General features: G+C 53.7%; 1 protein-coding gene across 1 annotated transcript; it reads right to left on the bottom strand.

Annotated features, from left to right (window-relative positions):
- Positions 1–1,485: 1,485 nt before the first annotated feature.
- On the bottom strand, positions 1,486–25,693 carry FOSL2 (FOS like 2, AP-1 transcription factor subunit). The gene is made up of 4 exons (XM_026478169.4): positions 25,143–25,693; positions 14,610–14,861; positions 9,284–9,391; positions 1,486–6,891 (listed from the first exon to the last, which is right to left on the bottom strand). The coding sequence occupies exons 1-4, from the start codon at positions 25,239–25,241 to the stop codon at positions 6,373–6,375; spliced, it is 978 nt and encodes a 325-aa protein (XP_026333954.1). The 5' UTR covers positions 25,242–25,693; the 3' UTR covers positions 1,486–6,372.
- Between the last annotated feature and the right edge of the window lie 2,091 nt (positions 25,694–27,784).

Here is a 27,784-nt window from a genome sequence, read left to right on the forward strand (position 1 = left end):
TCTCTCCCTCTTCCTCTGCCCCTCCTCCTGCTCTTTCTCTTACAATCTCTCAAATAAATAAATAAATAAATAAATCTTTAAAAAGAATAAAAAGACTGAAAATCTGTCCAGATGTTGTTAAGGCATTTACAGCTGCCCAAAGAGGCCTACGACCACCTCTTAAGTGCCTGGCAATCATCGAACTCTCTAATTGCCATGTGGACGAAGAGGTGGAAATTTAAACGAAGTAGATTTCGAAGTGTTAGTGGAAGATGAAAGGCGTTCTAGAAGTGCCTAGGCATGACAGGCATGCGGAGACACGTGAGCACAGGCTTGTCTCCAGGCAGCATAGTCCCCGAAGCCGACAGAAGCCCACGTGAACATTCCCAGAGATCTTTGACACTTACACAGCAACGGGACACACCCGCCCGCCAGGAAATCAGACATCTCTTTCTGTGGTGTCTGTTCAGGCAGAAAAGATTCCTAGGAGGCCCAGCGTGGAGATTTCTGAGTGCCCCATCCCCTAATGCCCCAGACCTTCTCAAAAGGGAAAGGAGGAGCTTCCCTAATCCTCCTGGTGTGGGCGCTCTCATTGTACCATCGTTACCCTCCCCTTTTCCAGAAGAGGAGAAAAGGAAGGCTCAGAGCAGTTAAATGGCTTTCTCCCGAGCTAAACAGCCACTAAGTAGTGGAGGCAGGCTGGGGATTTAGGGCCCTTCTGATTCACAGTCCAGTGCTCTTGGGTCCTCCAGAGAATGAGGCCTGCACACCGAGCTGGTAGGAAGCAGATTTGCAGCAACCAGTGCAATTTCAGGGGGTAATTCTCAGCCAGCTGCCAAGCATGAGAAGCAGGCACTCAGGATAGCTGTGCCCCCTACCATTTACGCTGCACGGGAAGAGCAGCCCAGAACAGATGTGCCCCCTTTACCCAGGGCAATGGGGTCTGGGCTGACACCTCCCAGTTCCACACCTAACAACCCGTGTCTTTTCAGAAAGAAAATGTGAAGATGTGATCGTCCACTTAGGTGCACGCCTTGGTTTTTTTGTTGGTCTTTCCTGCCCGTGATCTCATTTGCTCACCTGGACAATCTTAGTGATACACTTAATTGGTTCTTTGAAGATTCTTGGGTTTCCAGAGCCAACCTGTTCAAACAAAATAACCCCAGGGAGGGACAGGACCTTGAAATTTGATTGGCTCACACCTTGGCAGTAGTTGGCAGCTAGTCAGGCCCTGAGAAGAGGGAACAGGACTGGGAGGAGTTGAGAGAGGGTCAGGAGGACAAGCAGGAGAAAGGAGGGTCAGGAGGTGGGGCAGATTGACGCACCAGCGGCCCACCTCACCGTTTTGCAGAAAGAGGCTCCCACAGAGCCATTCCCCGCTTCACCCACCCACCAGAGAGACCAACTCCACCCCCAAGGCCAAAGGTAGAAAAGTCTAGAAGAAAAAGAGAAGCGACAGGAGAGATGGGAAAGAAAAGGATGGAATAAACCAACCATCAGAGCCTCTTCAATCTTAATTCATTTTATTCTACAAAAACTACTCAATTGAAAGTGGAAAAGCTAACCAAAAAAAAAAAAAAAAAGTTTTAATATGTTCTTTCTTCCATAGCAGCAAGCTTTTTCTAACAAGCTTTCTTTAGTGCAAATACTGTAGGCTTATATTACAGTAAAATAACAAAACAACAACAGAAAACACCACCAGAAATGCTTCAGGGCAGGGCTACTCCTCAATTTTCAAAGCTATACAAAGATTTTTGAGCTCGTGGTCCTGCCTGGAGAGGCCTATTTAGAAGCCTTTCCAATGGGACCATTTCACCAATACTTAAAAAAAGTGAGAGACAGATAGAGAGAGAGAAGAAGAAGATGCTCAGAAAGGTCATTCAATCCCCCTGTAGAGCTATAGGAGTCTTGTACAACTTCTTTGCCTCTAGGATCTGATAGCAGACTTTACGCCACATCATTGACATATCTCAAATACAGATGCACAAAGCTTATGCTTTTCCACGATATACCAAAATACCATATATACATCTCTCACTGCAGAAAAGACACCCTGATACCTATTCTTTATACAGAGGCGAATAGTTTCTTCCTTGACATCAAGTAACCACAAACTAAAATAAATGGAATAAACTTTTAATCATACAGAGAAAATTATTTTTGAGGAACAGGGCAGGATCTTTCGTTGTATTTTCTTACAATGTAAGAATTTCTTGGTGACCACTGTTCCCAGAGGAATGACAATCCATCTTTAAAAACAGAACCTTTTTTATACAGTTTATACAACACATGTCACAAATCATTTTAAAAACAAAAGAGCATCATTAGCCTAAATTTTTTTAAAAATGAGAAAAGAGAGGGAGAGAGGAACCGAGTATTTTAATGCTGTTTCTCATCAGGCTTGGTACAACACAAAGATGTAAACATTTTAAATAAATAATAAAATAAATGTCAATTTCTTCTCCCCCTCCCCTTCCCATCCCCTGCTCAAAATTTAACCCAGCCTTTCCTGAACACATCAGCATTGGAAAATGAAAGCCCTCTGTTGGTGTATGGCCAGAACACTTAGAAGCATGAGAAGATATCAAATTAGTAGTGGGACGACTGAGTTTTCTTTTTAAAAGCTGCAGGAGGCACACTTGGAAATGTACACACAGACACACGCACATACACACACACACACGCACATACACACACGCACACACACACACACACACACACACCCAACCTGTCAATAAATAGTGAGATGCTGGCTTTTAAGATGAATGCCAAGAAGACTCACAAGCAGAAAGTAGCAAGACCCCTTTACTTTAGTTTTAAAAAGAAAGTTACACACATCACATACCCTATTGGTCCACAAATTCTATAAGGACTCAGGTTACCCCTCCAACCATCTGAGGAGTGCAAAGGAGCACATCACGAGGGAGAGGGAAAAAAAGTTTGGAGGTGGGAAGATACTGTTGGGGATGGGTCTTTGAGAGCAAACCTCGGACTGAAGGCAATTTTGTCTCAGATCTTTGAAGAAAGACCTTCTCATCTCACCTCCAAGTGTTCTTGTTTACGCATTACGTGGGGGCCTTGAGTAAGGGATACCCTCATCCCTCCATCTCATCCGAAAGAGGGTATATTTATAAAAGTGCCTAACACAGTGCCTGGAGCACAGTAGGTGCTTATGCCTTTCCTGCTTCAAGGGGCCATGTGATATCTGATCAGGAAGGAGACCAACCGGAAAGGTAAATGGTAGGATTACAGAAGCACTGTTGGTCCATCAAGGGAAGGGGAGAAAGGTTTCAATGCTTATAGCATTGAGCCCTCCCTTAGACTCAGAGCCAAGCGGGAGCAGAGAAGAGACTCTTTTCCCCAAAGCCGGAGAAAAGGAAGCAGTAGCCTCGGATGGCTCTTGGCTGAGATGCTTGCGTGACTGGCCATAGTGGACACACCTGGCCTTTCTCACAGGGAGAACAATGATTTCTTTCTGAAAACTTCCCCCGTGAGTTTTCTGCTTACAGCTGGCTCCGGCAATGGCCTAAGCTTCACCTGGGATCTCCTCTCTTTTCCTGTGTCAGCAGCTGTCCCCGTCCACTCAGCCAGGAAGAGGACTGATCCCAGAGAGGCCAGCCAGGTGGCCAAGAGGACCGTGTGGTTCACACTAGCCTGTCAAGGAGTGCCTGCCCCGTGCCGTCCCAGAGCTGCCTGCAGCCCAACTGGAGTCCGCACCAGCTGCCTCACGGCTGGGGACACAGGGGAGGCACAGCAGTTCCCAGCCCAAGCACAAAGGCACCCCCACCGCAGCTGTTCCTGTAGCTGGAGCCATGGAGGAGAAAGCAGCAGGCCTGATGTCTGGTGATTCTGGAACAGTGGTGTGTGTGCCTGAACTCAGAGAACAAGCCAGAAGTAAAGCAGGACATGCTCACGAGTTAGGGGGTGAATATTCAGCCTTCCCCAAATAACCTCTGGCTTTGGGGAAACCAAACCTCCTCCTAGAACAAAGCCAGAGGGTCCTGAATGGGACAGCTTAGAGGGCTCTGAAGTCCTACGGGGAGGTGGGGTTTTTGCCTTCTGCTGATCCCAAAGCCAGCACAGCCTGCGATCTGAACGAAAGCCAAACTCTGTCTCAGGAATGTCCAGCCTGGCCCCAAGTCACGGACTGTGGCCTGCCTCGGGATCAGTGCTTGCAAAGTGGGGCACAGAGGGACTTTTAGAAATAAAACACCAAAGCAGCTTCATTTAAGAAATATATATATATATATATGCAAAAAGAAGCAAATAGCTCCCAATTGGCCACAAATACCACTTGAGATGATTAAGCCTTTCAGAGCTGAGCACACCACAGTTTTCTTTGCCCACCTCCTGCTGTTCCTGGCTGACTTCTATTTCTTCGATTAATCTGAAGCCAGAAACTCAATTGCCCAGTCTAATAAGGAGTGCCCCTCCCAGAACCTCTGGGAAACCGGGAGGGCAGCCTCATAGCCAAGGAATGTGGGAAATAACATTTTAAAAGTATTTTTGGACAAAATCCTTTTTCTTTTAATCTCCTCTCTCCGCATGGCCTAGCCGTTCACACGTCACTTCCAGTCAGAGCAGGCTGGGTATTTTAAGCATCTGGCTGCTCCATTCTGAACGCTCCCTTCTAGTGCACGGAGGGGGGATGGGCAGTAAATAAGGACCAGAGCTCAAGGCCTGGGTGTATGTGTGTGTGTGTTGGGGGGCAAGTGAGCTAACACATTACAGCTCACTCTCTCGCTCTCTCTCCCAAGTCTAACTTTAAAATTTAACCCCCACTGGGTTTGATTTAAATAATATCTATATAATTTTAAATTATCATACAATGATCTCTAGAGCTGAATCACAACAGCAGGGTCCCCGCCACAGCGCCAGCCCAGCAGAGGCCAATCCCAGAAGATGAGCCAGAGCAATGGCTTCGGGAGAAAAAGGCTCAGAGGGGTGGGCAGCAGGGAGCACGCTGAGCTGTGCTCTTGCAGGAGGCCAGGAGGACCCCCCCACCCCACTCCCCGCCCCATAGGAGGGGGCACCTCTCCTGCAGTGGGAAGCAACACATCTATTTCTGATTTCAGCAGCCTCCCAGGAATGGCAGGTAAGCCCCAAGCCTTAGCAACAGCTCCGGGCCAGAGGTTCACAGCTGGCGGGCTGGACCCTAGGAGCACTCTGGGGGAAGGAGTAAGAGAAAGCACTCCGTCAGGTAGCAGGTGACCAGAGAAGGTAGAAAAGGCCCAGCAGCTCACTCACTGAGAGGCAAATCCCACTCTGCCTCCCTCTTTCCTCCCTTACCTTTCCATCCACAGCAAAAGTGCCTTTGAGGCTTGGGGAGGGGCCACCTGGCAGTCATCTGGGGAGGGGCCAGGCCCACGCTCATTAAACCTCTGTGGGTGGCGTCACCCTGAGAGCCAGGCTGGGGGAGGGCAGAGCCAGTAGGGAGTTGGAGTGATGTGTGGTTCCTAGGGAGGGACGCCTCCCTGGTCTAGAGAGAAGGGTCCAAGGGCAGGATGGCGAGGCAGTAATTACAGATGTCCTGCTCAAGACACCAGCTAAAAGGAAGCTGGCTAGGACACCTGTGTGGCTCGTTGGCACTATTCCTGGCCTGATCATTAGGCATTTGGCAAACCCAACCTGTGCCCCGGCTGTCTCACTCACACCCTGTCTTCTGGCCAAGCCGCTCCTCCAAAGAGTTGTCTCCGAGGATGGGGAGGAAGTGTCCTCCGAGCCGCCCAGTGATGGCAGCATCTCCTTGAGAGCTCAGGGAGCCCTGCTGGTGGTCCTGGAGATGGCGGTGGACCGGGGAGTGTCAAGGGAGGGATTGTATTGCACATTGACTGTCCCCTTCCGGACAAGTCAGCCCCAGCAGAAGTCAGTCACCTGCTGCCCATCTCCAGAAATGAAGAGCTTTAATATTCAGACCACCCAGATGAAATGTCATGGCAAATTTGATAAAAACCAAGAGGAAGTGAAATTGACACTGGGGGGAGGAAGGGGCGAATAGAGGGAAGGTGAAACCAAAAGGCACTGAGCATGCTGGGTGGGGCGGGGAAGGACACCATCACTCCAGAGACGTAGCGTAACAAAGGGACAGGAACGGTCCACACCAGCTGCAGGGCTCTTCAGAAGCCAGAGAGATGCCCGAGTCCACCAAACCAAGTTCTCCAAGGCGTTTCAAGAAACAGGATTTGCTTTGCAAGATGAACGAGGAAGGAGGTCCCATGACTTCTATGAGATCGCTGAAGTCCTCCAGCGCCTCATGGCCAAATCCCACCTGGGTCTCCCCAGAGCCGGGAAGCTCTCTGGCAGGGTCCCCCTCTTGCCCTCACGGCCCTGGAGCACTTGAAGGTGCTGGTCCCTGGGAAGGAGGCAGTGACGAGGACCCCCCTGGGAGCTGGGTTACAGGGCCAGCAGAGTGGGGGAGTTCAAGGAGTCTGATGACTGGTCCCCACTGCTACTGCTTCTGCGATGAGCCTTGGAGCAGGACTCGGAGGGTGACGCAGGCGACTCCTGCTCCAGGACGCTGGGGTAGGTGAAGACGAGGTTCGACGTGCCCGGAGTGATGGCCGGCGTGGAGGTCACCACAATGGGGGTGTGCAGGGGCTCCTCCCCGTAGAAGCCCCCAGCAATGCTGATGGGCTTGATGACAGAGCGCTGGGCCTTGTCTAGCCCGGCCGATGAGGATGAGGGGCTGTCCTCTTCCAGAGGCTCCTGTTTCACCACCACAGCGCCCACTGCACCGCCCCCACCACGCAGGGGCTGCAGCCCAGAGGCAGGGGGCGATCGGCGCTCCTCGGGGCTGATCTTGCACACAGGCCCGTGGGCCACCAGCATGAACTCCAGCTTCTCCTTCTCCTTCTGCAGCTCGGCGATCTCTTTCTGCAGGCCTGACTTCTCCTCCTCCAGCTCCTCTGTCTCCTGCAGAGGGAAGAGAGGTGTGTGAGGAGCTGCTGGGGGCGGCAGGTTCCAATCCAGGTGAGAAAGGGAAACCCAGAGCTGTGAAAGCAGCCAGCTCATGCCCCTGGCCACAGACCCCACCACTTCTGAAACACCTGCGGGCTCAGATGCCTTTTATGTCCAAAGCTCCAGATTGAGAAAGGAGGAAAGTCGGCTTGGAGGAAGGATGAAACCAAAATTAGCCGGCATGGTGGAGGGCTTCCTTGGCGCCTGACAAGGCGAGCAATCCTCCAGAAGATTTCTAAAGCAGGTGTTCTCCATCAACTCATTTTGCAGATAAGGAAACGGAGGTTCAGAGAGGTTTAGTAATTTGCCCAATGTCACAGAGCAAGCAGGTAGGGTAGACCAGACTTGACCCCAATGTATCCAATTCCAGGGTCCCTATGCTACCATGCCCTGCGGCCTTAGTGCCAGGACTGCCCCCAGCTACCCCTGGGGGGGTTACAGTGAGGTCTGGAGGGGACGGGAGCACAGCGTGCAGTCCCCCCCTCCCCCCACCGCTTCAGCTCCATCCAGCCTGCCTGCGGCTGCACCAACACCAGCCTCGCAGCTGCACACACAAGCCGAGGACGGCGCTGGGCTGGCAGGAAGTCCTCCGGCAGTCCCGGCTACATCGGCACTGCCCCACTTCCCTTTTTTGCTCTAATTTCTGCAGCATGTGATTCAGGACTCACAGAACCCTTGGAGAACAGTCCATTCAGTCCCCGCGCTTTAACAGATGAGGAACCCGACAGCCCGAGCAGGCTGAGGACGGCAGGGTCCCCCGGCAGGGAGCTCGGGCCCCCTCCTCTGACACAAAGCCAGAGAGAAGCAGCAAAAGCATGCAGAGGGAGCTGGTGTGAAAGACGAGAAGGTGTGGGTCACGGGCCTCCTCCCCACTTTTCCCCTAACAGAGTCCTGTTTGAAAATGAGATGATACGGGCCAGAGCTTCGCGAAGCAGAGAACAGCATATTCCACAGTGAAAAAAAGTTTCCATCTGTCTCAAGGGTCTGACAAACGTCATGAGCTTATGAGAGGTTTCCTGTGGAGGATGTGGCTCAGGGGCCTGGGCGGTGGGGGCGGGGGCGCTGGGGGAGTAGGGTGTGAGGCTTCTGGGGGAGGGAGGGGAGGAAAGCAGGGGGCCAGAGAGGAGGGGCTCTTCTGGGGCTAGTGGTGGGGAGCACCCAGGGTAGACCCAGAGGACCTGGCCCCTTAGAAGGTTAGTGGTGGGGAGGACTCCACTGGGGGAGGCTACCCAGGGAGCACTGATCACTACGGGATCTCTTCACCTAGTGACGGCGAGCTCCCGCTTGTCCTCCCCATGCACACGCACACCTGCACCGGACGTTCCTGCAGCCTACAGGGAATTCACACGTACGCGTTCAGTCCCCAGGAGTGAGAGCTCCAGGACAGACAAAGGGAAGTTGGAGCAGGTGGGTGGTACCGGGAGCACTAAATAAAGTCATGGGATGAGCAAGGTACTTTGTGATTTCCAAAGCCGCCCCCTGGCCAGTCACGGTAAGGACCGCCGACAGTGTCCCTCGTCCGCTCACTTTGAAAACATTCCACCTGGGGGAGTCAGTCCTGGCTTTAGGCTTCCTCCACGAACCCTTCAGCCCATCCCGTGGGGCTAGGCTCTGGAGGGAGTTACGTGATGTTGGTCAGGTCAGGCTTTTGAGAGGAAGGGCAGGGCCACGGCCCCCAGGTGTGGGCAATTAGGCAGCAGGGGAGAGTGACTCACAAGGGCAGAGTGAGCTACCAAGGGGACAGCTTCAGGCTCACAGCAGAGGTGGGGAATCCTGCCCGTGAAGGATATGAGAAAACCCCAAGATAGTACAACTCAGCTGGCATGTGACCATCTCCACGCGACCCAGAGAGCTTCAAAACCCCTGCAGAGGGGAAAGAGCCCAGCCGGCAGGTCACCCCCTGCCCAAACTAGCTCACTTCAGCTAGCCCGGGCCACTCCTGCTGGGGGTAGGCACGGGGGCGGCCAGAACCTTGGGCAACAGCCCTGGAGGGGGCAGGTCCGGGCCTGGGCTGGCTCCCTCTGCCATCCCTCACTCAAGGGCCCCAGAAGGTTCAAGAGCAGGGATCGCTCAGGTGCGGAATGAGAAAGGGGGCTAGGCCCCAGCAGGCTGTTCGGGTTCCTCTCTGGGCCCAGGCTGGTGACAAAGGCCAGCTCCCTCCCTCCCTCTCTCTTCTTCAGTCAGGGTGATGCTAACCCTACGTGCTCAAAGGAAGGACTGATTTTTCTGTCTGCACTGACTCATCTATAGGCCACTAGCGGACAAGAAGAGGGTGGGAGGCCAGGAGCCCCGGGGCTCTTGCTCTTGCCCACCCGGAAGTGCTCCCACCCCACGCAGAGCTCCTCACCGCCTGCAGCTTCTCCGTCAGCTCCCGGCGGCGGTTTCGGCACTTGGCTGCGGCCAGCTTGTTCCTCTCCCTCCGGATTCGACGTTTCTCCTCCTCTTCAGGGGATAGCTAGAGACCAAGGTCAAGGATCATGATTAGGTCTGGGTACATGATTCACCAGCTTTGTTTCCTCACTGTATTTTAAGAAACGCTTCTGTGTGCCACGATGCTTCAGTGTCCAACTCTTGGTTTTGGCTCAGGTCATGATCTCGGGGTCATGAGACCGAGCCCCATATCAGGCTCCATGCTCAGCATGGAGTCCACTTGGGATTCTCTCTCCCTCTAGAGCCCTCTGCCCCTCCCACTCATGTTTGCTCGCTCGCTCTCTTTCTCTCTCTTAAATAAATCTTTAAAAAAAGAAAAGAAGGAAAGAAGAAAGGAAGGAAGGAAGGAAGGAAGGAAGGAAGGAAGGAAAGAAGGAAAGCAAGCCTTCTGGGACTGGGTGTGCAAGGAGGGAGAAAGGCGAGAGGAGCGTGGCTGGGCTTGGCAGTCCCAGAATCTGTGGCTCATTGCTGCGGCCACGAGGGAGGGCACGGAGAGCTGAACCCACCCTGGAAGGTGACATCCCATGTGTGAGGGGAGACCAGGGCAGCAATGTGTCAGGGACTCATCAGCCTAGGCAAGATGGTAGCATTTGTCATGTCAGCCCTGATTCCGTGCCAAGGCCAGAGAGAAGAGGCTGGGCCCACTTCCCCAGAGTCCCCTCATACCAGCCAGGCCTGGCCCCACCCACTTAAACAGCTTCTTCTGAACCCTGGCTAATTACTCCTCCCCACCACTCTGCCAGCTCTGCAAGCCTCATTATCCCCATTTGGTTAAGCAGCTCGGCCCAGAGTAAGAACCACCCTGGGGGGAATGTACTATTGCCAGGGGATAGGCCGAGGATGCCACCCCACTCCCAACTCCCTCTCCCAGCCCCAGAGGGTCAGCTGCTCACCATTCAATCTGGAGGACTCACTAGCATGCCTGGCACGATGCTAGGCCGGACAGGACAGGCAAAAGGAGAAGGAACCTTCAGGCACACTAAATCCTGCTGCCCACCACATCCATTCATTCAACTGAGAAACTTCTTCTAGGTGCCAGACATGGCTTGAGGAGTTCGAGATTTATCAGAGAACTGAATGAACAAAAATCCCCCCTCAGAGCTTACAATCTAGCTCCTTTCAATGAGGCTGGTTAGGGGCCCGTGACTCATGCGCCAGGGCAAGAACTCTACTCCGGGACACAGGGCTGACGCTCTGTGTACATGTAGCCCTTCCTGTGACCCCAGTGCCCCCTAGCAGCCAGAGGTGACACGAGGAGATGGCCATGGGCCAAGGCAGAAAGTAATTCCAAACGAAAGGCCATCCCATGCTGTTCTCAGACGATGGCATCCCTACTACCAAGCACAGTCCTGGGGGCTTAGAAGATTCTATGGGGAATAAGATCTGGATCCCACCTTTAAGGGACAACACGGGAAAAAAGCCAAAGCCACTTTTGGAGGAGGTGAGAAAAGCTGCCCCACTGCGAGATTCGGCCTCCACTGCCAGCCACCCCACGAGGGAGGGAGTCACATCCCCTGCTGGGCCCGGGTCAGAATCCCCGGGGCTCCCCACAGCCCTGCAGGTCTGTTGCTGTGACGTCCAAAACAGCAAAGCAGGGCACAGCCATCGGAGAGGACAATCCCATCCCTGTCTACACTGAGGAAACCCCGTGGCCCCAACCAAGGTGCCAGAGTCCCACCATCAAATTCTCCAAACGTTGGCATGGAAACATGCCCATCAACCGCTCAGATGTAAAGTCTCTTGGAGGCCTCAGGCCCCCTGAGCACAGAGAAGCTCATCACGCCTTTTCAACTTTCAAATCCACCCTGCACCCCTCAGTAGTCAAGGTGTGTGGCCCACAGGGAGGCAGGAAGCCTGGCAGGCTATAGGGAGACCTACCGGCCTCCTGGTACCTCCGGTCCCTGTCTCCCAGGGCTTCGGCGGAGCTGTGTTCCCACCGAGGCAGACGCAGGCCTCCTTCCCTCCCGGGACTTCCTCCCCATGCTCCTTCACTGCCTCTGAGACCCCACCTCACTGGGACTAAGAACCAGGCCCAGCTCCCCTCTCCCACCAGCTCCACCCTCACTGTGTCTCGTGCCCCCTGCAGCAGCCTCCAGGTGGGGCACACAGAGCCCGTCCAGCTGGTGACACCCCGGTCAGCCCCCACGCCCCCTGCCAAAGGCCTGCTCTTACACTTTGTCCTGGCTCCACCTCTGTCCTCCAGCCCCGTCTTCAGTCCCAGCCTCTGGAATCCTCCGCCTCCCCTGGAGAACTCCCCCTCCTGAGCGGTCTAAGGCAGACTGGGAGCAGCGCACAGATATGGCAACTGTGTGTGGCCTTGGACAAATCACTGAACCTTCTGAGCCTCGGATTTCCCATTTAGAGTATGGGATTATTAGGACCTCCCCTGCCTTCCAAAAAGTTTCTGTGATGATCAGATGAGATGCAGTGTGAGAGCGCTTTCTAACCTACAAAGTGCCAGAAGGAAGAAGATGTCGTTCAGAGGTCTCCTCGCTGATGCTTTTCCGGAGCCCTGCAAGCGTCCAGATGAACTGGAGGTCCAGAGTCCACAAACTTGGGCACCTTGCTCTGTGGGGATTGGCTGCCCAGCTGAGGTCACAAGGCCACTTGGCGGAGGCCCTGAATACGTGCTGCTCCTGAACCTGTCTCGACCTGAGCCCGACAGTTACCAAGAGAGCCTGCGGAGCCCGCTGCATTCAGGGTCCACTCGTCAAAGGGCTACCAGGGCTCCCTTTGAGGCCCAGACAAGCCCCTCATTCCTCATGGACGAGAGGCAGAAAAGACGCAGAGCCGGTGGCAGCCCATTTCAGCCTTCCCTCCCCTTTGGGGGCTTCCGGACAACGTCTGGCCTCCCGATTAGCCTAGAAGTCTCTCTCCCCTCTCTGTAAGACATGGGGCAGCTTGTGGGAGCTGTCGGCATCGGAAGTGTTCAGGGGTGGTGACACCAACACGGTTACAACTTGAGTGTGTCAGCACCACCGCGGACCCACCCACAAGCCACACACCCTCGGCTCCCCGCCTCCTCAGTCGCCACCACTGGCCTCAGAGGGAGCCTCTGGGCGGGCTCTGAGGAGGGCCGTGGGGCAGCATGCTGGCTCTGGGGAACAGGCTCCGCTCCCTGGGGGAGGTCTGGAAGGCGGAAGTAAGCTTCAGAGGAAGACCCTTGGGCTAGGAACGTGAAGAGCCAAGGTTCGAGGATGCTACTGCCCAGGCTTCCTCCAAGCTGCTGGATGATTGTCTGAATTCCTAACTGACGTGGGATAAAATGCTCCTGGCTCTCTCCCTCCCTCTCAGAAAAGGAAGGAAATTCTCCAGACAGATTGTCTTCAGGCACGCCTAGGTGGTGTGGTGGGAAAACCACAGGGCTGAAGGTCAGACGAGGTAGATTCCAGTCCCAGCTCTGCCACTAACTCACGGTGTCACCCGAGATGGGGCCCTTCTCCTTTCTGGACCTCTGTTTCCTCATCTGTGAAATGGGTACAGAGGGGAAACTGGAAAAGCTGGTGTCCAAAGTCCCTTTCAGATACAAGCTTCTAAATCTGGTGTGAACTGGGCCCAGAAAAGAACGGAGAGCGTTCAGCACGTCTTGCTTTTTGTCCTGCTAGCGCAAGAGTCCCTCACTTAGAGGTCACTTACATAAGGGCGGGGGGGAGCCAGCTCATCAGTGACTATAAAGCTTGACCCGTTGGGCTCCTGAAGGAAGCATATTTAATAAAGGACAGTATGGTCACTGTTACTGCAATGTTTACAACTACAGTTTTGGAAAGCAACAGCGAGGGGGTATCGGCCACTTGCCCCAGCAACAAAAGCCCAACAACTGCCAGCAGCAACTATTATGGTGTTCATTACTCTCCACGTCGCCCTGCGCTGAGTTCTGCCATTAATGGAACAAACCAGCGTGTAGGGGATACAAGGCCCAGCTGTATCCTCAGAGGAACAGAGATCTATGCATGCTCCCAGGTCCTCAGAGGAGGGACCCTTGTAATTCTGAGTATCCCGGGGACTGTCGGCACTGGATCCATGATTATCCACAGGGGACCCTGTGTGCCAGGTCCTTGTATCGGAACACTGTGGCCCAGGATCCCAGAGCACGAGTGGACGGTGCTGGAAATGGGAAGGAGTGACTTCCCAGGCTAATATTTCATTTGAAAAAGGGACCCCGCCGCTGAAGTATGACCCCTTCCTTGGACCCATGGTGGCATGCTTTGTAGAAAGAGTACTACACAGAGTCCAGGGAACTGGGTTCTAGTCCAGACTTCCCCACTCTCTTGCCAAGTGGCCCCAGATGGGTTTGTCTAGCCTTGGTTGTACCATCTGCAAAGGCGGACATATGGGGCTCTTTGAAGGCTCATCCCCTCTTTCTATGCGTGATTCCGATTTCTCTTTTGGGAATCAGGGGGCCCATGACTATCCTGGCTCACTACTGATAGAGAGGACACGCCTTTGAGTACTGGTAGAGGGTGTCTAGAGAGCAGCGGCCCACACTTGCTCGTGTCCCTCCCTGCCAGGCAGACTCCTTCTCAAAGCTGAGCCTGTGGAGGGCAAATAAAGCCGATGTCTGACCTGTCGCCCACCACACGCAGTCAGCAAAGGCAGCTGAGCAGACTCCAAAGACCCCAGAGTCACTATGCTTCTAGAACAGGCATTCCAGGTACTTGAAATGGGCTCCTGCTTCCAGCCGGAGGCCTGGGACACCGAGGACGAAAGGCAAGTACTGTGGGCCTGGAGGGTGACCCTTCAGGCCTGCTGAGCGTTTCCCCTGCACCAGATACCAGAAGACAATGAAGGGCTAATCCCAAAGAGCTCCGGCCAGGGTTTCGCTGGCTGCTTATCCGGCGGCCCCTCTGCCATGGATCAGGGAAGGACACCGCTGCAGGCGGGTCCTAACAGTCCTTCCCATCTGCTGACACCGAACCACACACAGTGTTTCCCACACGTGGTCTCATCTGCGCAGTAATAAGTCCTGTCTGGCAGGTACCATTATCCCCATTTTGCACAGAGGAAGCCGGGACTCAGGGATCCTGAGGGACATGAGCAAGATGACTGAGGCAGGCCCGACTCTCAGGCCTCCTGCTCTGCTTCCCATGAGGGGGGGGTCAGGTGCCCCTGGTCCCGAGCTCCCTCTTCTCCTCCATGCTCCCAGAACACCGACCCAGCTCCCCAGCAGACCACGGAAAAACGCTCGGTGTGACAAGGCCCTGAAAGGTAGCCACATGGCTCCTTTCCGCTGATCTGGGCCATACCTGCTCATCTCTCCTCCTGCGGCCCACGGTGGTACCAATGGTCTTGATCACGCCGGGTCTTGGGAGCGCCATGTGCCCAGGGACAGAGGCCAGGCCCGGCAGGGGGCTGTAGGGGTGCGAACGGGGGTAGGGATTGGACATGGAGGTGATCACCGTGGGCTGCACCATCCACTGTAGGTCCTGGCTGGTCGTGATGGCGTTGATGGTAGGGATGAAGGCGCTGCCTGAGCCAGGCATATCTACCCGAAATTTCTGAAATGAGGAGAAAAATCGTATTGAGCCAATAAGTAAGAGGACGAGCAGAGCCAGGAGGGAAAGCAGAGTCAGTGCTTGGCGCGGTGGTGGGCAAGGTCAGAGCACTGGGTGGGCTTCCCTGGACATCCAAGATCAGGGGATCTTAACTCTTCCTGAGGCCCCATGTCAGATCTATTCCCCTGAGGCTCGTGAGGATGTGCTCATACTGCAAGTGACTTTGAAGACAGATGTGGTCCCTAGGTGCTCACACTCAGCAGGCCCTCCCTGCGGTCTTCGGGGCTATGCCCACATCTGCAGGGCAGCCCTCCCCCCAGTCTCACGAGGCTCTGGGTCACCTGCCAATTAGAGCCCAGGGTATTGGGGCTCGGGGCCCCTTGAGGAGATTTGCAACATCTCTGGGGCAACAAAGACCACCAGGAAGCTTATCGTGCCTGCTTTGTTACTTTCCAAATAGGTCGCAGGATGGGGCTGTGACGCGATCCAGGGCGAGGCCAGGTCCATGAAAAGGTGCCCTCCAACTCATGAGACTGGAAAGTGGTAGCCAGACTTCCCTTGTCCTCCTCCTGGCCCTCAGCCGCCATCTTGCTTGGAGCAGACACACTGTATCTCTCTCTACCTACCTACATATCTATCTGTGTTCATAGATGTGTCTGTGGGACACTTTAGTACTGCTAGCTCAGAGTTTTCTCCCTGTCTCTTAATTATGCCCAGACCGTGTTGCAGAACTCTCCGGAACATACTGCAGGAAGCATTCTATTTAAAATATAAGATGATGACAGAGTACAAACACTAAAATGGGTCATGCTCCTCAGCAGTTGCTCTTGGCCTTTCTTCAGGGCCAGCTACTAGAAAGTGAGAGGAGAGAGAAGGCAGGGACCTCCCTGCCCCCACGCCCCCCTGGCTTCCAGCTTTTCAGGGGGAAATCTCATCCTCAGGTGATTCCTGTTTCCACACAAAGGTTCTGCAAATCCTTTCTTCCCTAACCTGGTGGGTGACATGATGAAAATAATAATGTCACTTGCTGAGCACTTACTAAATGACAGTCACCGTGGTAGCGTCTGACCTCAATTATCTGATTAATTCTTCCTCTGAGGTAAGAACTACCATTATCTCCATTTTAGAGGCAGAAATTTAGGTGTAGAGAGATTGAGTAACTAATCCAAGGCCACCCTGCTCCTAAGCAGGGGGCGGGAGGCTGGGGGCGGGTGGCTGGGGCCGGGGAGGCAGGAAGGGGGGGTGGTGTCAGGATTCAAATGCAGTTCGGCCTGACAAAGAGGACAGGGCTTTCAGACATGGTGCTACGCGAGCTTCTGTGTGTTGCTTTTTCCTTCCTGGAAATCCAGACCCAGATGCTGGTGCCCACCCCTACTGCCCTCAGAGCATCAGCTCATCCCTGCCAAGAGTCCCTACAGACCGTCCCTCTCCCCCAGGAGGCCCCATAGTTCTGACCCCAGATGAAATCCTGCTATCATTGGCATGGGGACTATAGCATCGCCCCTCTTTTGGCCTGGTCAGACCAACCAGGAGTAGAAGTATTAGCCGCAAACCAGCTGTCACCACCCTTGTCTCTGTTCCTGGTGAGGGACAACACCTGGGTTCCTGTTGTGTAAATAAAGTGGAGCTTAGAGCACCTAACTGTAACTGAGGGAGCTGGGGCCCCTTCCTTGCTCAATCCCCTGCCAGCTGCCTGACCCCAGCCTAGGTGGAGGGATGTCCCTGCCTCACTTCCCAGACTGCCCTGGGGCCCCAGGTCAAGGGCGTCCAGTGAAGAAAGCACAACCCAGCACAAGGGATTCTGGGATTCCACGAGGAGAGCTGCCAGTGTGAGGAATCCTGGGATTCTGTGAAGTTACCCGTGCAATGGATTCTGAAATTCTACGAGAAGAGCTGCCCAGTACAAAGGATTCTGAGTCATCTTGGAAGGCAAAGACAACTCGGTGTTTTATCAGGAGCTGACTGAGCTGGGTGTGTGTGTGTGTGTGTGTGTGTGTGTGTGTGTGTGTGTAGGAAGGATGCAGTGAACAAGGAAGAATCCAAGTGGGAAACGATCTTCAAAGAGGAAACGTGAACAACTGAGCTAGACCTTGAAGGGGCAGAGTACTGAAAGCACAGGAGTGTGGTTGAGTGTGCAGAAGCATGAAGGCCCAGACAGCCACGTTTCTCTTGGGCTGCTGGATGGGAGCGGGGGAGGAGCAGGAGGCCTGGATTTGAGGCCTTTGCAGAACCACGGAGGACTGTTTCCCATCTGTGAGGGAGAATCTGAACACCAAACTCATCGCACTGTCATGAGGATTAAAAAAGTAGCTACTTCTTTTTTTTTTTTTTTTTTTTTTTTTTTTAATTAATAATGATTTTTTATTATATTATGTTAGTCACCATACAGTACATCCCCGGTTTTCGATGTAAGAAAAGTAGCTACTTCTAATCACTGGCTATAAAAACACACCGGTGGTTCTCAACCGTGGCTGCCCATTAGAATATTCCGAGGAGCCTTTTCAAAACACCAACATTGGAGCCAGCCTCCATTAGAGTTCTAAAATAACATGTCTGGGGTGGGGTTCTGATAAGGTATTTAAAAAAAAAAAAAATGCCCGAGGAGATTCTAAGTGCAGCCAGGGTTGAGAAACACTGCGCCCAACAAATGGACGGCGGCACCGTCCTCACACCACCAACTGCCACAGCCGCCATGATGGTGCCTCCTCACTGCGTTTATGCACTCTGCTTGGGGCGGCTCCAGGAAACACCGCCAGCTTCCCACTCCTGGGAAGCACCCAACATTTTTATTCCATTTCTCTCCCCACGTCAGGTTCTGGGTCTGAAGAACAGCTGAGGCATCCAGCGTGAGGGCTGAACGTGACCCTTCACCTCTGTGAGGGAACTGTCAGCTTTTCTTTCAGGAAAGCCTCCAAGAAATTCACTCCTCATTTCAACAAACACAAGAGCTCTGAGCCTAGGGGAAGCAAGCAGGAAACCTGAAAGCACCGCTGGGAGGCTAAGATCCCTTGGGAATAAAGTAGCTGACTCACAGCCCCCCTGGGGGCCCTTGGGGCCCTCGCTCTGGGTCTCCAGGACGTGCTCCCCGGCCTTCGGCCAGATTCCTTGCAGCAATGGCTTGGTCTAGACAAAACAAGACAGCAGTAAAAACAAGGCACTAGGTAATGACTGCCTCTAAGTGCAAGTACAACTTGCTTCGGAAGGAGGTAAAGCCATCTGGATAACATGCTGACTCTAAATGGCATGGAAAACAATGTCCCATCCCCAGAGGGGACTGGGGCTGCTATCAAGAAGGCTTTTGTCTCCCCCAGGAGCCTGAGACGCTCACACAAGTGTCAAGGAGATCTGGCAGATGTGACTCCCCTCCAAAGGTATTCTTCAGAAAGCTACCCCGGAGTAGGAGAGAAGAGGTGAGGTGAGCATTTTGTGGTCCCAGGAGTCAGCCGGGCACTCTTCTGCGCCAACAGACCCAGGAGTCAGTCAAATATCATGCTGGGAGTAGTCATGGTTCTCTAGGGGAGGGTTAATACTAAACAGAAACCAAGATAGGGTTTCTGGGCTGCGGGCATGAGGGCCATGTGAGCCCTGCCACAGCACCGGGTGTGTGCTGAGAGGGGGGATAGAGGAGGCAAGCCTGGACCTCACTTGAGTCCCTGGGGCTCTCCAGTCCCTTTGGAAGCTCCTCCTCCGGGGACAGGATGGAAGATGCCCGATGACTGGGTGGCATGCCAGCCTGGCCAAGCCTCCAAATGCTTTATTTGACTGTGTCATCCTGTTGACTTCTGGGTGGGCAAGAATGCCTATAAAAGGACAAACTGGCCCCCACCGACCTCCTAGAGCACAGTGTGACAAACTTTGGCTGTAAAAGGCCAGATAGTAAATATTTTAGGCTTTGTGGGTCACGCGGTCTCTGTCGCAACGATTCAACTCGGCCGCGGACGGTGCGTAAACAAACAGGTGCGCCTCTGCTCCGTGAACCTTATTTACACAAATACCTGGGCTGTGCTTTGGTGACCCCCCCTTCTAGAGAACCATTCTCTCTCCTAATGCTCAGGGTGGGGAGAAAGAATAAAGAGAGGAAACATGAAAGAAAAAAAAAAGAGAGAGAGAACTCTTCCTGTAACTCAGGGAGTCTCACTCACCAGCTTGAATCTCCAGACCAAGAAGCTGAAGTTCAAGCCCTTACGAGCTTTGCTGTGGGTTTGTGGGCATCATAAAGACCCCTCTTTATCCTGAAGCACCCTTATTTAAGGGGCCGTGGGGCTGCTCAGTCCTGCTCCCATAGTCAATAAGGAAGACAGCTCAGAACACAGCTGCAAGTCACCCAGCTTCATCAGGTCAGAGGTCCCTTCAGTCTAGCATTTTATGATTTGGAAAAATGACCTTCCTGAACTTGACAGCTGGGCCTTGGATTCAGAAATGAGGGTCACAACCATAGTCTTTGCAGAAGGGTCTAGGAAGTAGGGTTTGTGTTCTCATTTTCTACAGACATGGATGGGGCAGGGCTTGGCCCAGAAATTCCTAAGCTGGGCAGAAATAGCATTTGAGCTGCACTGAGGGTCAGTGTTCTCGGCCCATCCACTCAGCCAGGCATTCCTGTATCACACTGATTGTCGACTGGGTCCCCAAGCACTCAAGCCATGAACCCCATGAATACCTGTGACCTGTCTCGCCAGGCAGGCAGGTATGACTATGCATGTCTGGAAAGGGACTGGCTTCTTTCTCTTAAGAACCCCCCCTTTAAATTAAAAAAAAAAAAAAAGATTTTATTTATTTAATTTGAGAGCAAGAGCAGACAAGCAGGGGGAGTGGTAGGCAGAGGGGGAGGGAGAAGCAGGCTCCCCAGTAAACAGAGAGCCTGATGTAGGGCTCAATCCCAGGACTCTGAGATCATGACCTGAGCTGAAGGCAGATGCTTAACTGACTGAGCCACCCAGGCACCCCAAGAACCCCTTTTTAAAAAAATCACAGCATGGGAAAAGAAAAGTTCCAAAATCTCTAGAGACTGACTCAGGGAAAGAGGCGAAAGGACAATTGCTGCTTCCAACACCCCAGAACACCCTGAATGATTGATTCCAATGTTCTCATTTCTATTAAACTGGGGATGTTCTCCAAAGCCTTCCATATGGAATTCAACCAGTCTTCACAGAGTCTGCACTGGATTATCACTTTGACCTTTCCTATCTGAAGAACGCCACTTGTGTCACAATGGAAATGGTTGCTAATAACTCATGATTCCGCCAGATTTTACAGTACATGAACACTCTCTCAGGTGACCGGCCTCCTGCCAGCTTCCTCTCTTTCCCAGTTTCGCTTGAAAGAACCACACTCTCCTCTTCGTCCTCACTGCCAAGGTGAAGCAAAGCAAGGAAGAAAAAAAGAACAAGGGACAGGAGAAAGTGGCCAGTATGGAGTTACCACCCAGCTTCCCCAGTCTCTTTCTTCCCAGGGCCCCTCCAGCCAGAAACCCCACTCCAAAGCATGGCGGGGGCAGGGGTGGAATTCCCACTATGCTGTGTACCCCTTTTGCACTCAGTGGAACGGCATGGCATCTGATCCTCCCTTTAACCACAGCATGGTGAGCACGGCCAAGTCACCGCCAGTGAGAGACGGTGCTGGGCAAGAGAACGCCTAGCTTCCCTCTCTGGCCCAGTGAGTTGGAGAGGGATAGAGTTACCAAGCGGGCTTTGGAACAGATCTATTCGCCTCAATCAAGGCAGCTGCCGTCATGTTGAAATGTTGTGGCCGTCAAAAGAGACCGCATGCAACATGCATGAGACATGTCCATAAAGTAATGATGCTATTTTTTTCTCCCTCTCTCAACAAATAGAGAACAAAGCTAGCTTCCTGAATTCTCAAAACCAGTACCTTGCTTTCTGTTTAAGAGAGGAAAAGAGAGGAAAAGAAAAATCTAAAGTATGGATGGTAACAGGGCCTACTTTGGGGTAGGTGCCTGGTCTTGGTGACTGCTCTCCTGGGCAGACTCTGGAGATGGGGACCAAGACGACTCGGGGGTCACACTGTACTTTGGACCCAGCTGTATCACCCATACCTTCTATGTCAGACTTGATTCCTTCTATGGCACATCCTTCGACAGCTTCCAAATATCAAAATCCAGCCTCAAAGGACACAGATGTGTGAGCAGGGAGGGTTTTTTGAAAGATTTTGCTGAAGGTGATTCCAAAAGAGGGGTGTTGCCAAACGTGTCTGACTAAGAGCAACGGCAGTCAAAGTAGTTGGTCTCCTCCGGGAATAATTAGGAAGGGCACCACAGCGACTTGGATGTGGAAGTTCGGGTGTGTTTGCATTAGGATAGAAACGAAGAGGGGCGCCTGGGGGGCTCAGTCGGTTAAGGGCTTAAGCGACTGCCTTCTGCACAGGTCAGGATCCCAGGGTCCTGGGATCCAGCCCCACAGGGCTCCGTGCCCAGTGGGGAGCCTGCTTCTCCCTGTCCCTCAGCCCTTCCCCCCACCGATCGTGTTCTCTCAAATAAATTTAAAAAAAAAAGAAACAAAATAAACAAAAAAGAGGCTCCTGACACTCACCTTGAACGATAAGGCAGGCAGAAATAAAGCAATGGAAATGCACTCGGGTTTCGAGAGGAAAATTCAGCCTCCGCTCAGACAATACATGACTGCTACTTCACCCTGTTCACTTTGATGCAAAAGTGACACTGACTTCCACCATCGAGAGTCAGGAGAACAGACAAATTCCTGGGATAACATGTCCTTTGATCCTAACCTACAACATCTACGAGATCAAAGACAAAAACCCGGGGGGGGGGGCACCAAACCCTTAATATACACCTCCCACCTTCCCACCAGTTCAGAAGCCCCCCTCCCCAAACAATCCTCAGTGTCCTAATACAAGCACAGCAAGAAAACAAGCCTTGGGAATTTGAAATCCTAGCACCGCAAGAACAGACAAACATCAAAATAGGGAAAGAAAAAAAGCACTCCTTTTTCAACCAGGTTTTATTTAGAACAAATTTTTTTTTTCCAAAACTGCATTTCAAAGTCAGGCAGTTCCTAGCGAACTGCTGTTACATATACGGCATTTATTTGTCCCGAATTAAAAAGAAAAAAATCCTAAGAATTCCGAAAACTCACCAAGTTAACACTGTCTGGGGCTGGAAAAATACCTTCCCCAGACAGTTCTTCTAAGAATGCCCCGTAGGGGGCACTAGAGAGGTGTGATTGGGACTGACTTGGGAATCACAGTCATTTCTGGTAAAAAGTTCTTTGATGTGAGGAATGTCCCAGCCTGGTACAGTTGGCAAAAGTTCACTCCGGGGAATTTTGTGTGTGTGTGTGTGTGTGTGTGTGTGTGTGTGTGCGCGCGCGCGCACGCGCGTGTGCGTGTCTGTCTGTCTGTCTCTTGGGAAAGGGCGGTTGCCGAAGAAGAGAGCTAGTCTGGTATTCCTTGATTCCAGAAAGGAACTGTCCCTCAGTTTATTTTCACAAGTTATCTGAGGAATAGACAAATGGCAGCCTTGGAAAAGTTCTGGGTCTTGTTTTTGTTTTGTTTTTTCATTAAAAGGGGGCCCAGCTGATGAAAACAAGTTATGAAATGACCTGTGTTTGTGTAACTGGCTGATTGCGTAAGGCTCAGGCCCTGAAACCGTAATAGTTGGGCAGCCAGGCAGGGCATATATCTGGGAGGTGTTTTCCTAGGAAAGTTAGAAGAGAGAGAAAACAACAACAATAAACAGAAAAGGCCAGGAGGGGGAGGTGTGTGCAAGGATTACTGACAAAACAAAATCACCAATGACCAACCTTTGAGATTATAACTATAACTGGAACAGGAAATATTTTTCATGCTTGGAGCTCCTGCCATATACGAGAAGAGTGGTTTTAACAAAGAGTTATCTGCCCCCCACCCCTCCAAAGCCCCTGGAACTCGTGGCCGTGTGTTAAAATCAAGCTTTATTAAGCTAGAGAGAATAAAGTTCTGGGTTGAGTGAACAGCAACAAGCTTATCAGGCATATCAGACCCCACAAACAAACAGATGGGGGGAGGGAATAATATTTACTGGCCCAAGGGAAAACCAGAGAACCTTCTTTTCTTATACCGACCGGTCCATGGAGACGCCACAAAGCTGGACAACCCAGCACTAAATGCCAGGAAAGCCTCCCCGTAAAGGAAGCTGAGAGAAATAAAGTGATTACAAGTTGTATCTGGTATGTAATAAAGTTACCTTGAGCCCAAGATCGGGTGGGGTCCTAGCGCAGACTTGTGAAATAACAAAAGCCTCTCAAGTCGGTCCCAAGGACCACAGAACAGCTTTGCTCCAAGCTGGATAGATGATGGAAAAATCCCCCCCTCCCCCCTCCCCCAGGAGTGGACAGTCTGAGAAACTTGTCCAAAGCCGCATTACATTGCCAATCCCTCTGGTTTGAAAGGCACCTCACTCAAGCTGCCGGGCCAAACAGGCGAATACGCGAGAAGCCCGAGCAGTAGTTCTTATTAATTGCAAAATCCTCATGTGTTACAGCATGCTAGGAATTAGCCCACAGCTGCTTTTTGCTTCGGTAATGAGGCCCCATTACACCCTGCTGGACTGAGTTCTCTTCCTTCTTCCTCGCACTGGTTTCCTGTCTGATTTTCTTCCAAAACAGGGAATTGCCTCCGCTCACATCCTGGGCTCAAAGCCCTAGTGACACAGATTATTCAATCGGGGCACTGATGTCCGGTCTGACTTCCCATTCAGGCCCCAGGGTCTGAGCAAAGCCAGGCGGCAAGATTGTCATATTACTGTGATCACTGCCATGAAAAAACGGCAGCAAAAGGGACAGACGAAATCTCAAAAGATCCCTTTTGGATTCAGGGAGGAGGAGGGGGACGTTTTGGCAGCTTGTTGAATTGGAGGGTAAGGGAATGGGTATAAATGACTCCGACCGGTTGCCTCATGATATTTGGATTCAATTAAATCCACCAACAGGACTGGAAAGCAAAAAAAAAATCACTTTTTGAACCAGATTTAAAACTCATCACCTTGGTGCTCATTATTAAGGGTACACTGAATGCACCCTTAATGCACCCATGAGGTTCTCTACAGTGGGTGCTTATGGGGGCACCAGGAGAGACACAGAAAAGCCATTTTGGGGACTCATCAAGGATGGGGAATCCCTTGAAACAAGGTATCCCTCTTCAGATCCCAAAGAGAGCCGTTTTTCCATTTTCTTTTCTGGCAGGATCCACCCCTCCTGGGGAAGCCCACCCCAGCCTCTCCTGGCTGGCTGGCTTCTAGAGGCCAAGGCCACTGCCTTACCGGGGCAACTCTTGCTGCAGCCAACTTGGCCAGAGACTCCGCAGATCCTGACCGAGATGGGCTTCAGGTTGTAATGGCCTTGTTTGTTAAGCCAGCTCCCTCTGAAGTCTGGGGGTTGGGGGGTGGCTGCTGCACAGGACAGACACCCCACCAGTACCTTTCTGGTATTTATAGACACAGATCGCATGCACAATCCTTCCAGTGCAAACCAGTCCGGCTGCTTTAGAAACAAGTTGTTTTTCCACTTCCAGAACCACCCAGGAACCTAAGCAAGGTCCCTTCCCCCCCAGCCCCCCACTTCTCTCTGCAGCCGTCCTTGCCCCAGGTACCCCTCCCCAGACCCTCAAGGGCCCCTTCTGGTGGCAGTACAAGCTCCTTCTCTAACAGGAGATGGATGGGCACAGGGCACAAAGGCGCAGGCCCCGAGCCCATCAAGGCTGACCTCCTCCTTCCTGACCTTCGCACCCTATTCCCAAAGCGACAACCCTCGCCCTCACTCTGGATTACTTGAAGGAGCCCAACCATGTTTCCGAATCCCTAACCTCTTTCAGAAATTACGACTGATGGAGAGCAGGGGAAGAGAGAGGGCTCTCTCACAGGAACAGAGTCCTTGGATGTCGGGAGGGGCCGGTGGGTGCAAAGATTTTTTTGCCCACCACGGAGAAGTGAGGGGGGGGAGGAGGGAGGGATTTCTGGGAGAGGAGTTAACAGGCTCCTGAGAAGGGAGGCTGCAATTCCAGGAGCTTGTCTGGGTAAGATGTAGTGTGAGGAAAAGGGTTTGACGGCTCTTCAAGCCCACTCCCCGCTCCAAGTTAAAAAAAAAAAAAAAGTGGTGGTGGTGGGGGAAAGAAGGATGGGCAGGACAACACGAAAATCCGAAACTTGCAGTGGTGACCCCGAAGGAATTTTCTCGCCAAGCCAAAAATGGGAAAAGAAAGCAAAAGAGGCAGTGGCGACGAGAGGAGGGCAGGGGTCCGCCCGCGCCGCCAGGTGCACCCGGGACCCGCACCTACCTGCTGGCCGCCGCCGCTGGTGTAGGACTCGGCGTGCGCAGGAGAGCCGCTGCTGCCCCGGGACGAGGTGTCAAAGTTCCCGGGATAATCCTGGTACATGATCCGCGGTGGGGGCCCGAGAGGAAACAGGGTGTTTTTCTTCCCCCGCCCTCGCCGCGGCCGCGCACCGGCTGCTGCGCGCTCGCTCCCTGCCGGCCGCGCCTCGGGCTCTAGTCTTCGCTCCCGGGCTTCTCCCCGACGGTGGCGGGTTCGGACGGGAGGCGGCGACAGCCCGGGAACCGTGCCTCCCGAGCGCCTCGCGCTGCACTTCTTCCCTGCTCTCCGAGCGCCGCGGGACCCGCGGGCCACCCAGTCCCTCCCTCTAAAAGTCCGCGCGTCCCTGGGTCCCTCCCCTGCGCGCGCCCTCCCGCTCCCGCGCGCAGCCGGAGCCCAGCCGGGACAGCCGGCCCGATCAAAAACTGTAAATTAAAAAAAGAACAAGAGCCTGGCGGATCACGCCTGCCAGGTCCGGGGGGGGCCCCCGATTTCAGACAGGGCAAAAAAAAAAAAAAAAAAAGCAAAGCGAAAAGAAAGGCTGCCCGCCGGGAGAAACTTCTATTTCCTCCTTTTAGAAAAGGAGCTGAGAATAAACTTCCTGTGGCCGACTCGCCGCCGGAGTTTCGGAGCGGCTCGGACACTTGCGGGGAGAAGGCAGCCTGCGCCCGGCCCGCGGGCTTCCAGCTGAGCCGGTGCTGGGAGGGACGCGGCCCCGCTGCCCGTGCCGCCGCTGCGGCGCCCGACTGCACCCCTTCCCCGGCGCCCGCTCCCGGACGGGCCGCCTCGCCCGGCCGCGCCTCTCTCCCTCTCTCCCCGGCCCGCCGAGCGCCGCTCACTTGCTCGTCGCTTCGCTCGGAGCCCCTGCGCTCTGCCCGAGATGAGTCACTACAATGGCACGAGTTCAACTCCACACTCTTTATTCTCCAGCCCCTGTACCATGTGGATTCACTCACGTCAACCCCAGACTCCACCTTGCAAGGGAGGAGCGCGCGGGGAGGCGGGGGGAGGAGGAGGAGGAGGAGGAAGAGGCGCCGGAGGAGGCGGGCGCAACGCTCCCCTCGGTGCCCCGGCTCCCGGCCTCGCTGACGCCAGCCGCACACCCCGCGCGGGGAAGAAAGGCGGTGGCTGGGCAGGAGCGGACGGCCGGTGCGGCTCGGGGGCGCCGAGGCGGCCCTGGCCCTGGCCCTTCCCCACCCCCGCGCACCCCCGAGCCCAGCGCCCTTGGTCTGTTCCATTGGCGCACGTTGCCAAAGATGGTCATTTGCGTTAGAGGACGCGAGTGCGGGTTCCCTCGCTTTCGGGTGACGTGGAGGGAGAGGGATTCCCTCGCCGGCTCCCGAGCGCGCCGCGGCCTCCCCCCTCCACCGCCCTGGGAAGGGGCGCGGGGCGGGGCCCCCGAGTGCGGCCGCGCGGGTCTCGGCGCCGGGTTTTACAAAATAATCACAGCCTGAAGAGCGAGACGGGCGGTTCAGTGCGGCGCCACCGCGAGGCCGGGAGCCGGGCGCGCAAAGCAGCTCTCAGGGAGGGTGCGGCCAAGCGCGGTCGTCGGCGCCCTCCGCGGCGCCGCACGGTGCAGCGGGCGCCCTGGGCGCGTAGGGTACCCGCGCCGCCCTGCGGCCGGCCCTTGGCGGGGCGCGGCGCCGCCGGGCGGGGCCGACCTGCCTATTTTTCCCTGCGTGGCTGGCTGCCCACTGCTCCCCCCCCCCCCCACACACACACCCCGAACACACACACACTTTTTTCCCGGCCCTACAATTAATTTGTTAGGAGTAGCCCTGAAGAAGAAATTAACCAGTCAAGACAGTCCGGCCTCCCTCTGTACGGGACAATTCGGACGCATCTAATAGTAACCGGGCGTTAGAAGCTAGCTCGACTGTTAAGAATTAAAAAAAAATAAAAGAGCGAGGGAGGGAGGGAGGCCCGAGGAGAGGGTGTGCCCCAACGTTGTCTTCAGCTGTTTTGGAGGGAAGTTCAGCGAGCAAAGAGTCTGGACTCCTGGGTCTTCCCGCCTCGCCTGGTGGGGCGGGGCGAGGTGCGGGTTAAAGAGCACAGACCTCGGAGTACGAACGCCAGGCTGTGCTATTTATGAGCTGTGAGATTTTGGGCGAGTCCCTTAACCATTCTGGGCTTCGGTTTCTTCCTATAAAATGAAGGGGTTGGGAAAGATGACCCTCTAGGGCCCTTGCCAGCTCTGGAACTTCAGTTCTTCTGCAGAGACAATCCGGAGGAGCACTGTACTAGGAGTCAAGGAACTTGGGTTCTGGTCCAGACATTGTTTTAGTCTCGGTTTACCCAGCCCTTAAGTGGCGCCGTCTGTACCCCCACAGGGTTCTTGTGAAGACTGTGAACACTGTGAAGCGCTGTGCTTTCTAACACGTCACAGATCCGGTCCTCAGTTTCCTTATCTGTAAAGTGGGGGAGTTGCTAGGAAAGAAAAATAGAGCCGGGAACTCAAAGCTTTCCCGGGGCTCTATATAAAGCGCTGGCGTTTCCGGGACGGCTGGCGGCATCTGGCCGCCCCAATGGCCCCAAGATACGGTAATCCCAAACAATACTCGGGGTCATTGTTTACAGCTATAAAACACATTCTGTCCCGAGCTCCATCC

The sequence above is a fragment of the Ursus arctos genome, unplaced genomic scaffold (assembly GCF_023065955.2).
Source record: "Ursus arctos isolate Adak ecotype North America unplaced genomic scaffold, UrsArc2.0 scaffold_8, whole genome shotgun sequence".
Lineage (NCBI taxonomy): Eukaryota > Metazoa > Chordata > Mammalia > Carnivora > Ursidae > Ursus > Ursus arctos.